Source organism: Poromitra crassiceps (genome assembly GCF_964638095.1).
Source record: "Poromitra crassiceps genome assembly, chromosome: 8".
Lineage (NCBI taxonomy): Eukaryota > Metazoa > Chordata > Actinopteri > Beryciformes > Melamphaidae > Poromitra > Poromitra crassiceps.
Window position 1 is genome coordinate 31961786 of NC_139629.1, and position 13537 is coordinate 31975322.

At 45.7% G+C, this 13537-nt stretch overlaps 1 protein-coding gene across 3 annotated transcripts in view; it reads left to right on the forward strand.

The window, feature by feature from the left end:
• Positions 1-9879, forward strand: part of ccni (cyclin I) — a 72664-nt gene extending 62785 nt beyond the window's left edge. For 2 of the 3 annotated variants that reach the window (XM_083641819.1, XM_083641820.1), the window contains exons 8-10: positions 2608-2770; positions 4161-4336; positions 7052-9879. In XM_083641819.1, the coding sequence (XP_083497945.1) occupies positions 2608-2770; positions 4161-4336; positions 7052-7264 (552 nt within the window). In that variant the 3' untranslated portion in view covers positions 7265-9879. Of the gene's footprint in view, positions 1-2607; positions 2771-4159; positions 4337-7051 lie in introns of all 3 variants that reach the window. The other variant, XM_083641821.1, reaches the window with a different exon arrangement.
• The last annotated feature ends 3658 nt before the right edge of the window (positions 9880-13537 follow it).

Genomic DNA, 13537 nt, shown 5'->3' on the forward strand with positions numbered 1-13537 from the left:
GGGCTATAACGTTACGCAATGTCATGATATTTGTCCACTACGAGCCACCGTACTTGTTTACAAGCTAAGCCTATCAGCGTGCTCCTAACGCAAGCTCCATACCGGTAGTACAGACTCCACTTCATGTCAGCTGTCAGCCTGTCAATGCAGTTTGTTGCCACACAATAAACCAGCGGTTTGTTCCAAGCCAGTGTGATCCTTGACTCGCTCTCACACGGCAGCCAATCAGCATTGAACAGCGAGTGACTGATGCCAGCGTAATTTCGCTCGAGTTGGGATATTTCATCTCGAGCGACGAGCGTATTTTCTCCCTATTGCTCTGTCTCTGTTGCTTGACGCTAGGCATGGGTCGATTTCCGGTTTTACCGGTTCGGTTCGGTGTACGAGCCCAAACCGGTTTGATCACGTGCGAACCGAAAAAACCTATTTTTTATTTTATTTTTTATTTTTTTATTTTTTTTGCCAGTCCATTCTGATTGCACTATTGTTCGTATTAGCCTCTTCTCAAGTTGCACTAGTAGGCAAAAGTCTTATTTTGTTTATTATGTTGATGTTTGAAGAAAAGTTAAGCTGAATAGTTATGAGAAATAAAAACAGTGTGTTGTTACAGTTAAAAGGTTCTGCTTATTTGTATTCACTGTTCGTGCTGGTTGGCAGCATACCAGCTTAGAGGTGCATTATCGCCACCAACTGCAGCCGCTTTGATACGTTTTTTGGGGGAATATCGAACCGGTTTCAAAATGTTCAAACCGACCCATGCCTAGGCCCTATATTGTGTGAATTTGTGAGTTTTGAAGTTTATAAGGCAGCTCAGCTGTAAGCCAATCCATTCTGATTGCACTGCTTGTGTTTTTATTAGCCTTTTCTCAAGTTGCACTATAGGCAGAAGTCTTATTTCATTTATTATTTTGATGTTTAGAAGAAAAGTTGAGCTGAATAGTTATGAGAAATAAATACAGGGTGTGTTTGTTACACAGGTGTCCTGCTTCTTTTTATTCAGTATCATTGCTGGTTGACAATACCAGCTTAGAGGTGTATTATCGCTATCAGGTGGACTGAAGTTGCACTACAGACAGTTATGGGCCACACTCGGGAGCCCTGCTTAAAAAAAAATAATAATAATAAAAAATTAATTACAAAAAGAATCGGTATACCGGTTCGATCCGGTTTAGACGGCAATATCGAACCGGTTTTAAAATTTTCAAACCGACCCAGCCCTACTTGACGCCCAGCGATTTTTCTCCCGGGCGAATATACGCTCAATCGCTCGTTTGCATTGACTTTGTATGTAAACTCGATGCCAGCAAAAAACTTTAATAGGTCGGTGTGAACGCAGCTTGACGGTATCACCAGTAGGACGTAGCGCGTGGGAGGATCACGCTATTTGCCCCAGTTCCCCTCCCCCCGAACAGGCGCCCCGACCGACCAGAGGAGACACTTGTGCAGCAACCAGGACACATACCCTTAATCTGGCTTCCAACCCGCAGACACGGCCAATTGTGCCTGTATGGACACCCAATCAAGCCAGAGGTAACACGGGGGCTCGAACCTGCAACCCTCGTGTTTGTAGGCGGGGATTCTACCACTGCACTACCCCTTTATATATTTTACTGTTTTTATGCCTCCCTGCAAAGTACGCTGTACACTGGCCCAGAGCCATATAATAGAAGAGTTCCGACATCTCCATTCACTCCAATGGACCAGTTTTTAACTCTCAAGAGTTCCAGGAAGTAAGGTCCTGGATTAAGCAGCACTGTCGAGTTGCAGCAAAATAGACAGTTTGTGTTGTACTATGAAAGGGTTTTTTCCCCCTTGAATCAAATTGTACATTATCAGCTTTATTTTAGCATGCAAAAGTAGCGCGAGACCCATTCCTGGCTGTTCATTGGCTAATGAGTCTCGCATTTTGGTCCTCCGCTGACGCCACTCTCTCTCTAGAGGACACTACACTGGCCTAAGGATCGGTGGTGCAGTGCACCGGGGCCCAGAGCTGTCAAGGGCCCATGAAGAGCGAGTCTCGCTTTGGGGAGACGTAACGTACTTATGGTTTCTGCTGCAGTCCCACTCCAAATACACTTCCATGTTCCATGCAGTTTATGCCGTCAGCACTTGCACTAGCTTACTAGGCTAACGAATGCTATTAGCTTTATGTTGAGTTTACTGGATTCAGTGGATTGGCGTCATCGTATGGGAAAATACAAACGCGTTCTCTTTCCAACGCGTCTTCAGCGGAGTCTCCTGTGAGGTTCTGGTGACATCATTGACCATATATGGAGTTGGAGCAAGAGAGGAGGAATATCCCTTCACGTAGCGTAGCCGGCCCTCTTGTTTACCGTTCGGGGGTCCTGAGGCACAGCTAATAATCTGCCTGACGAAAAAAATAATGAGTCCATATTTTCTAAAACAATATAATTGTTAGGTAGGGCCCAGAGCAAATATTTGCACCGGGGCCCATGGCAATGATGTTACGCCACTGACGCTGTACACTGTGCTGTGATATTTATCAGATCATATTGTTGCTAGTAGTTTATTATCTGATAAAGACAAATGCACTGGAAAATAAGCTTTATTTTTTTCTTTCTTTCTCCCCTCCCTCTCTCTCTCCAGATTGACAGTTCTGAGTTGATCCGGTGTCGAGAGCTGGTGGCTCGTAGTCTGTCCACACCGAGAGCTTCCCTGCCTCCCAACACCGTCTACATCTACCAGCCCCTCGCCCCGGACCCCCACCCCCCCTCCACACTGGAGCCCCACCCCCCCTCCTCCACACTGGGTGAGAGAGACAGGCTCAATGCAAACGTGTTCCTGGGACGTCACTGAATTGAAACAAAGATTGTTTAGAAACAAAGATGGAATCAGTTCTTGAAAAGGTCTTAAACAAAATCTCTAGCAGAAGAATTCATCATGCGCCAAATGTCAGTTACTCCATAATCATGAGCTCATTTCTGCAGAAGAAGAAGCCAGTCAACCATCATCACTCCCCCCCTGTGCTCAAAACAGTATCATTTAAATTATGTTTGGTGGCTATAAAGACGCCTTTGCTCTTTTGTGTAAAACAGGAGGAATGAGAGTGAAGCCCCTTTTATGTTGGCCCAAAATCCCACGAATATCCACAAACTAGTGGCATTTTCTTCAGTCTAAAAGTTTCCAAGCCGGGCCGTTTAGCCGATAGAGCGACCCTGCAGGTGAGGCGGGTTTTTCTTAAATCTTGGCGGTGGTCCAACCCGTGATTTTCCGACCCTGCCCTCCCCCTCCTGAGTTGCCGCCCCTTTTCCAGCGTGAGTCAGTGAGATTCAGTGATTCCCACAGGCTGAAATTCGACTTTCTTAAAAGTGCACCCCACAAAGCCTGACACTGCCCCCCTCTGGCAGGGTCAGGTTACTGTGTGACCTTGAAGCCTGATAACGCCTCTGGTTACTCTGAACTGCTCCATTCTCTTTTATTCTTGTGTTGTCCTTCTCTCCATGCAGCATGTGTCATTAAAGTCAACACTTTAAGGAACTCCGCCAATTTTCAATCCGCTTTGTATCATTACAAAACTCGTAGTATATCTGAAAACTGTAAAATGTTTTGTGGAACCGTGATGTCATGTAATGCACAAATGACATCACCGGTCCACAACTGAACTCAAATCAACTCTCAACAACTGTCGAACTAGATGAATGACTGTAAAACTGTTGACAGTTTGCAGACACACTACTGATTTTGTAATGATACAAAGCTGGTTGAAAATCAGCGGAGTGTTCCTTTAATCAGCAGTTACAGTGCCCCTCCTGGTCTTTCCTGATGTTGCTTGTAAGGATAAGTTGGGGTCTGAGGAACAATAGGTCTATCTCTATAGGATGAGTGATTATCAGTACATTGGAATAGTACAGATTTATTTTCTCTACAGATGTCTACATGACTGTCAGTCAATTGCCTTCACTAATTGTTGTGTTCGTATTGTAATACCTATTCTGAACTTAAATCTTGCCCCTGAAAAATACCCCCAATGCATGATGATGATAATAACTAAATAACTAAAGATATTTAGCCAATAGAAACTAAACTGAAATGAGCAAACCCACTCTGGAAACTAAACTGAATTGAAAACAAAATTAAAAAATTAAAAACAGAGAAAGAAAAGAATGTAAAACCATAATAGCGCTGTCTTGTCTTTCCAGGGACCGTCAGCTCCACCGGCGAGTCTTCCAGGGACCCATCGGCCCCTGCCCGGCTGCTGTCACCTGCGGGGCCCGCCTTCACCAGCCCAGCTCCGCCCTCTCCACCCAGACAGCTCCGCCTCCTCAACCACCTGCAGAAAGTCACGCTGCGCTGCAAGGCCTCCGCCAAGCGCAAGGTGCAAGCCGCTGTCTGTTTTTAAACATAGTTTTCCCAACACAGTTGAGAGGAAACCACACCCACTTCCATATGTCAAACCACACCCACTTCCATATGTCAAACCACACCCACTTCCATATGTCAAACCACACCCACTTCCATATGTCAAACCACACCCACTTCCATATGTCAAACCACACCCACTTCCATATGTCAAACCACACCCACTTCCATATGTCAAACCACACCCACTTCCATATGTCAAACCACACCCACTTCCATATGTCAAACCACACCCACTTCCATATGTCAAACCACACCCACTTCCATATGTCAAACCACACCCACTTCCATATGTCAAACCATACCCACTTCCATATGTCAAACCACACCCACTTCCATATGGCAAACCACACCCACTTCCATATGTCAAACCACACCCACTTCCATATGGCAAACCATACCCACTTCCATATGGCAAACCATACCCACTTCCATATGTCAAACCATACCCACTTCCATATGTCAAACCACACCCACTTCCATATGTCAAACCACACCCACTTCCATATGTCAAACCACACCCACTTCCATATGGCAAACCATACCCACTTCCATATGTCAAACCATACCCACTTCCATATGGCAAAAGCCTCGCATTTCCAACTGGAAAAACATGGTGGCTCGTTTGGAAACGTTCCCTTATATTAGGAAAATGGTAAATGGACTGCATATATTATATTATATATTTATATAGCGCTTTTATCCAAAGCGCTTTACAATGTGCCTACATTCACCCATTCACACACCGAAGGTGGCAAGCTGCCACGCAGGGTGCTGGCACACCATCTGGAGCAATTTGGGGCTCAGTTTCTTGCCCAAGGACACTTCGACATGCGGACTGGAGGAGCCGGGGATCGAACCACCGACCTCCTGATTGGTGGATGACCCGCTCTACCTCCTGAGCCACAGCCGCCCCAAAATGGTTCACCGAAAACATTTCAGGCGAGAAATCAGCCTTGCAGTTGCTGAATCTGGACTTTTAAACGAACTAAAATGAAGACAGATTCATAGGCAAGTTTCCAAACTAGCCGCCATGATTTTCCAGTTTGAAATGTGAGGCTTTCGGAAGCATTTCATCATGCGTAATTGACGACCCCCCCCCCCCCCCCCCCCCCCGTTGTTATTTTTTGTTCTCGCTTAAACAGAATGTTTTATGGTCACTCAAGATTGTCTGGATCACGTGTTGGCTTGGTTCCAGCCTTAAAACTCGTTATATTTGGATTTATCGAAATGTCTATGGAGAAAATGGACGCGGAACTTACTTCAGGGGGAAATTACGTTACGAAAAGTCACTCTAAAGTCGCTCTATAGTAGTAGTAGGTGACCTCTCCATCACCATCGACAATACCACAGTTCTTCCTTCTCAATCTGTTAAAAACCTTGGTGTACTCATTGACAACCAGCTATCCAACTCACCCTCAATTACAGCTATCGCCCGCTCCTGCAGATTCTCATTATACAACATCAGAAAAATCCGTAAGTTCCTCACCACTGAGGCAACACAACTCCTGGTCCAGGCTCTTGTCCTCTCCCGCCTGGACTATTGTACTGTCCTCCTGGCGGGGTTACCTGCCTCTGCCATCCAGCCCCTCCAACTCATTCAAAACTCTGCTGCCCGTCTGGTCTTCAACCTCCCTAAATTCTCCCATGTCACCCCTCTTTTCTGTCAACTTCACTGGCTCCCCGTCCTCGCACGTATCAAGTTCAACACCTTGGTTTTGGCCTTCAGGGCAGTCCACCGGTCAGCCCCCCTTTATTTACAATCCCTCGTCACCTTCCAAACATCCCACCGTTCCCTCCGCTCCTCCACCTCCACCGCTCGCCTCGCCCCTCCACCACTTCTGACGCCTGGTAGTCGTCTGTCCCGTTCGCAGCCTGTTCTCCTCTCTGGCTCCACAATGGTGGAATGAGCTTTCCCCTTCGGTCGTGCTGGCTGAAACTCTTCCTATTTTTCGCCGGAGGCTGAAAACCCACCTCTTTGGACTACACCTGGGTCCTCCATAATTGCTACTGTTATTGTTACTTCTTACTGTTACATTTGTTGCTTTTTAACTTATTTTAATGTTTACATTTGACGGTAACCTATGTTTCTCTCTTTCATTTGTTTTGATCTGATATGTTCATGAATTGTAATTTGTAAATCTTGTAAGTCGCTTTGGATAAAAGCGTCTGCTAAATGCAATAAAGTAAAGTAAAGTAAAGTAGTAGTAATAATAGTACTGTAGTATTAGCAGTAGTCATGTATTTATTATACACTGTGAATTTCCCTGTGTGAACAATTTCTCAATTTATTCTTATATTATATATCTATTGTTATAACATATCTTATATTATACATTTTATTGAATGTTCAAACAAACTGGCAATCAGCCAGCAGCGAGCACACTCACCGGTGTTTGGGAGTTTAGGTGCACGGCACAGTTTAAGGAGAAGGAGAGCCAGCACACAGAATGTCCTTTCTTAGCTTTATTCCAGTTCACCAGGTACACAGACATGAACGTTTCAGCCCAACGGCCTTCTTCAGTGTGTGAAGAAGACCCACTGAAGAAGGCTGTTAGGCTGAAACGTTTGTGTCTGTGTACCTGGTGAACTGGAATAAAGCTAAGAAAGGACTCTCCTTCTCCTTATATTATTGAATGTAACACTGTGCGACCTTGCTGTGTGTGTTCAGGTGGAGGAGATGGAGGTGGATGACTTCTACGACGGGATCAAGCGCCTCTACAACGAAGACGCCACCGCCGGCCAGGAGGGGGCGGGGCCAGGTAAAGGGGGCGTGGCCCAGGAGGGGGGAGGGGCTCCGGGCCTCTGCAGTGTCCTGCAGTCCCGGCAGGAAGGCAGCACCTCCCCCTGCCCACCTCTGCAGCCCGTCAGCAGCGCCTCCTAGAGGAACGAGAAGGAACACCAGGACCCTGGAGACCAAAACCATCTGCACACACTGACTCCATCTGGGATCATCACTCTGGACTCTATCTCCTGCACCATTCTGCTTCCCCGCCGCCTCCATTCACTTCAATTCAATGGAACTGACATTCCATTGAATAGAACTGAATTTGACTTGGGATTCAAAAAACAACATTTATGTTTCCACTGGCAGTGAAAGCAGTTTGCAGGGTGCTCACAATGAGCCACAGCAAAAAGTAAAGTCAACTGAATTTAATGTGTGAAATCTCTCACTTTCTGAGGTTCAGGCAACATTACAGGGATTTAACATGGTGACGTACGAGGCAACTCTTTGGGCAACATATGGGCAACTCTCTCAGCAATAGGCAACAAAGGGAGACGCAGAGTCACAGATCTGTCCCAATGTTTGCTGGCAACAAGATGTTCCGTTGTGAATAAAGTAACAATACTGATGCAACTCCTTGGGCAATGTTGCCCATCTGAATTGCCCAGAAAGTTGCCTTGTCGATCACTGCCTTTGATGGAATGCGTTGATGCAGTAACAGGCAGAGGCCTCAGTGTTTCACATGCTTTTGGTAACCAGGGAAATGATGACGCAAGCACTCGCCCACCGCCCCGCCCCTGCAGCCACAGCATACCCCCCCCCCCCCCCCTCCCATTTAAAAAGCTGTTGCTAGTATCTCATCCATTATATTTGTTGAACACAAATACAAAAGGTAAAAAAAAATACAAATAAAAAGGCAAAAATGTACCTTCAAAAAAAGTAGAATTGACTTCTCTACCCAGCATCTCTCTCTCTCTCTCTCTCTCTCTCTCTCCCTCTCTTTCTGGATTATTCTTGTTCTGCCTCTGAAACGTCATGGTTTGTCAGCCTTTCTTTGTCGCTCGCTCCCTAACTTCTCCTTCTCTCTCGCCTCTTATCTATTTGTTTTACTCTATCCCCTCCTCTTCCTCGCTTACTGCAGCAGGTCCTCTGTCTGATCTCCCCTCCTCTTCCTCGCTTACTGCAGCAGGTCCTCTGTCTGATCTCCCCTCCTCTTCCTCTCTTACTGCAGCAGGTCCTCTGTCTGATCTCCCCTCCTCTTCCTCGCTTACGGCAGCAGGTCCTCTGTCTGATCTCCCCTCCTCTTCCTCGCTTACGGCAGCAGGTCCTCTGTCTGATCTCCCCTCTTCCTCTCTTACTGCAGCAGGTCCTCTGTCTGATCTCCCCTCCTCTTCCTCGCTTACGGCAGCAGGTCCTCTGTCTGATCTCCCCTCCTCTTCCTCTCTTACTGCAGCAGGTCCTCTGTCTGATCTCCCCTCCTCTTCCTCTCTTACTGCAGCAGGTCCTCTGTCTGATCTCCCCTCCTCTTCCTCGCTTACGGCAGCAGGTCCTCTGTCTGATCTCCCCTCCTCTTCCTCTCTTACTGCAGCAGGTCCTCTGTCTGATCTCCCCTCCTCTTCCTCTCTTACTGCAGCAGGTCCTCTGTCTGATCTCCCCTCCTCTTCCTCTCTTACTGCAGCAGGTCCTCTGTCTGATCTCCCCTCCTCTTCCTCGCTTACTGCAGCAGGTCCTCTGTCTGATCTCCCCTCCTCTTCCTCGCTTACGGCAGCAGGTCCTCTGTCTGATCTCCCCTCCTCTTCCTCTCTTACTGCAGCAGGTCCTCTGTCTGATCTCCCCTCCTCTTCCTCGCTTACTGCAGCAGGTCCTCTGTCTGATCTCCCCTCCTCTTCCTCGCTTACGGCAGCAGGTCCTCTGTCTGATCTCCCCTCCTCTTCCTCTCTTACTGCAGCAGGTCCTCTGTCTGAGCTCCACTCGTCTGTTCACACAAAGTACCAATGGTCTGTTTCACTCGCCCAAGTAGAAAAAAGTGACCCCCTTTTTTTAGTGAAGTGCAATTTGATTGTCAATAAGATGCTAATATAAAGATCCATACTATAAATCAGTCAATCTCTCTCTCTCTCTCTCTCTCTCTCTCTGTCTCTCTCTCTCTCTCTCTCTCTCTCTCTCTCTCTCTCTCTCAGCTTGTTGTTTGGGACCGCTTGACTGTAGGAGGAATGAAAATCTGCCTTTTCTTTTTTCTTTTTTTTAAGGTTGGATTCAGGACCAGAAAGTCTTGTTTTTTTAACTTGTGGCTTAAATGTGATTTCCTCGCGTCTGTCTAAACCGTCTACAAACCCTCATGCTGCCAAATAACACTGCTGCTCTATAGGTTTGATAGTTTGGTTTTCAGCTCTAGGTGGGGTTTTACCACAGTTACTCAGAATAAGGCTCAGAAAGGACCCAACACCCATCCGGTACTCCAAGGAGTTTCAAACAAAAGCTACCAAAAACGAAAAGAGCAGATATCAAATCTTATTTCATTTCCCAAAACACACACTTGATGTTCTGTGTGGATCAGCCTGCAGTTAAGAGCATTACATATTAACGCCAAGAAGCCATTCCCCCCCACCACCACCCCAAACCTTTTTGTATCATGATGTTTGACCAGGTTCGTTGGTTATTTTTTATGGCAAAAAGCTCTGTTGTTGTTGTTCTTGTTGTTGTTGCTGCTGCTGCTGTGGGGCACCGGGCCGAGCACCTCGTGACACCAATAAAGAAAAAGTGTCCAAAACTGATGCTGCTGTTTTCATTTTCAGCTGAATACAAGCAACTACACACAGAATAAATCAATGTTTATGTTGATTTAAAAATGGACAATGCACATTACTTAACATGCACCCAAGTCCATCATGTCAATGTGCCAGATTGAGCCATACAGACTCATTTTCATCTGCAGTCCCCAACGTTAATATCCCTTCTCCATGCAAGTCAAGACCCTCCGCATCATTCTGGACAGCACCCTTTCCTTTGCACCCCACAGAAAAAACATCACCCGGTCTGCTTTCTTCCACATCCGCAACATCTCCAGACTCTGCCCATCCCTGTCCCAACACAGCACCAAAGTCCTCATCCACACATTTGTTACATCCCAGATTGATTATTGCAACTCTCTTCTCTCTGGCCTACCCACCAAATTGCTCAACAGACTCCAAATGCCTGGATCATCACCCGCACTAAATCATCTGACCACCTCACCCCTGTCCTCATTCAACTCCACTGGCTTCCCATTCACTACCGGATTGACTTCAAAAACCTTCTGCTCACTTACAAAGCCCTACACAACCTAGCACCCACCCATCTCTCTGACCTCCTCGAGGAATACACCCCTTTCCGCTCCTTACGCTCTTCCTCAGCTGGCCTCCTGACCATCCCCACCTCTCGCCTCAGTACCATGGGTGCTAGGGCCTTCAGCTGCTCTGCACCCAGACTCTGGAACTCCTTGCCATCACACATCCAACAGTCTGACTTCATCACCACATTAAAATCCCACCTCAAAACCCACCTGTTCAAATTGGCCTACTCACTTTAATCATATACACCACTTAATCTGTTATTCGCCTGCCGTGTGTATCTCGTCGTATTTTAATGATGCTGGTGTTTGCCATGCCTGTTGTTTTTATGTATGATCTTTTACAATGTTATGTCTCTTATGCACTGTACAATGACCTTGGGTGTTTTGAAAGGTGTCACCAAATAAAATTATTATTATTAGTATTATTCCCCCATTCGGAATTTTGACTGTTTCAGAGAAAAGGTAGGCCTATGTATAAAGAAATCTAATTTGCAATATAACTGTACCAGATATCTCCATACAACTACTGGTCAGTGTTCAATAGCACCCTAGACAATCCAGTATAATGGTATATTTTTAGTTTTTCTAAAAAATGAGAGAAAATTGATGGAGTCCTATGTTCCTATCACCACAAAGTACAATTTCCGCCTAAACTAAAGCTATATTTACAGGACTATAATTCATTATATTTTTAGGTAAATCATTTTCTGACTATTTGGTGATGTAGGGCAGCCACCTGGTTCATACCTCAGCAAATCTGATGAGGAAAAGAGTGAGCATTCTCAAGTTATGGCCTTTTTTGTCACCTTTCCCCTATTCGGACTGGCCTAATTTGTCTCTTTTTCAGGGATTGGCGTAGTTCTAAAGAACAGCCAAAAAAACATTTTTTCCCCAAAAATAAAATTTGACAAGAATCAACCCTGCGTGGCAGCCTGCCGCCATCTGTGTATGAATGGGTGAATGTACCTACTGATTGTAAAGCGCTTTGGATAAAAGCGCTATATAAATTCAGGCCATTTACCATTTACCATAAAACGTAGAAATACAAGGTGTAATATTGGAAGTTTTATTGAAATTGGAACATTAATCCAAGTATAATAGTAATCATAATACATAATACACAATCACAAAAACAGACTAGAAAAACAGACTAGAAAATAAAATAACCAAAGCAAAAATAAGTGACTGCTTATTTGTCCAGGTATATGGACACTTTTTCACAGCCAAAGTCCAAATATCCAAATATGAAATACAGTATCAGGCCTTTTTTTTTTTTTTTTTTTTTTTTTACCTTTATTTATACAGGGGGAGTCTCACTGAACTGTTGAACGTATTATGACCCTACCAGATTATTGTGCCAGTGTTTGAGAGTCTGGGGCACATTCACAACCTTATGTGACTGCAATTGTAAGGATTGCAAAAGACTGATGCAAACAAAACTGTCTAAATATTGTTCAGTCTGGAGGCATGTCTATCTGGAGACGATCATGTTTAACATACTGGATCCTAGGTATCATTGTCCATTTGTCAGATTAAGGTATCACAATTAGAGAGCTGCGCGGGCCTGAAATCTCGGCCCGAGCCCTCCCCGGCCCGTGACATGCAGACCTGTGCCCGATCCGGAGGAGTTATGAAAAGAATTGGCCCGAGCCCGTTGCGAGGCCCGAAGCCAATATTACGATATAATGACACATCTCTCCCTCTCTCTCTGTTCCTCAACTGCTGCGGTGCTCCTGCAGCCTCTCTCTCTCTCTGTCCGCTCCTGTACGGCTTGTCTCTCTCTCTCTCTCTCTCTCTCTCTCTCTCTCTGTTCGGGAGCAGTCCGCTGCTGTACACCGACGGACACGCGGCACACACACTGACAGCACGCTGTCTGTCGGAGCGGAAAGCTACATATCATGACATGAGTCCTGGCAGACTAACGTCACGTGAGGGTCTGTGTGTGCCTGTGTGGCTGTGGCTGGGGGAGTGTCTGTGCACTCCTCCTCTTTGTCTGACTGCTCTGCTGTGTCAAATCAAGCGAGTAACACAACATTATTTTATTTAATTATTGAAACGGCCCGGCCCCGGCCCGGCCCGGACCTATTAATTAAAAATAAATAAAAAACAAGCCCGGCCTCGGCCCGTATTGGCAGGGTTTGCAGCTCTCTAATCACGATGTTACATTCTTCCCTCTTCTGTGTATCATATTGTAACCTTTTTCCAAAGTATTTGGATCTTTCATTGTTGCTGCGCGTTCATAAGATGTTGGCTTTCCACTCTCTCCACAGTTTGGATCTTTGCAATACAAGTAAGTAATGTCTCTCACTTCTGTAGGTGCTGGGGGTTTCCTAAATAGGACTGGTCAAATGGCTCCATCTCTGACAATCCATCCCTTGACGATAGGACTCCATAACAGGGGTTTGGACATGTGACTGTGACACCATATCACTGTCTGATACATTGCTCTTGCTGTCTACCAGCATGTCATGCACTCACTGACTGTGACACAACAAGTAGATTGTACAGAATAGGAAAGACAACACTGTGCTTGGGAAGGGGGATTTCCTGGAATAACAAAAATCCTATCCTATAATAAGAATGTGAAGTGTGTGTGAGTGATCAGAATTGTGTTCTGCCACAGCTATGCCATTTTATGTGCGAACATGCTGAATCTTTCAGGAAGTGTAAAGAGCACCCCTGTGGGTCACCGTTCAGCCTAAAAATACCGAGATATGATTTGGATATGTTGCTGAAGGTTGTCTGTTCAATCCCTGCATCAGATATGGCTTCAGAAATGTTCACATGATAAGGTGCCGGCAGTGATGCTTCTTTATCATCAGTAGTTTGAACACTGATATCAATAAGCTGATGAAGGAGACTGGACATTCCCTCACTCTAGCTCAGTTAGATAAACAGCTGCTTGCTGTGTAGAGGTCAAAGTTCAGCTGGCTGTGGTTTCCTCTCTCATAATCCCCTGCTCATGTCTCTGTGGAGGTCGGGGGGGCTAGCTCCAGGTAGTGGTGGTGACATCACAGTGGGACAGAGAATCAAACAGAGCCCCAGCTCCCATTTACATACTACTGATGATGATAGGCAGCATTTCTACATGTTTCTACAAC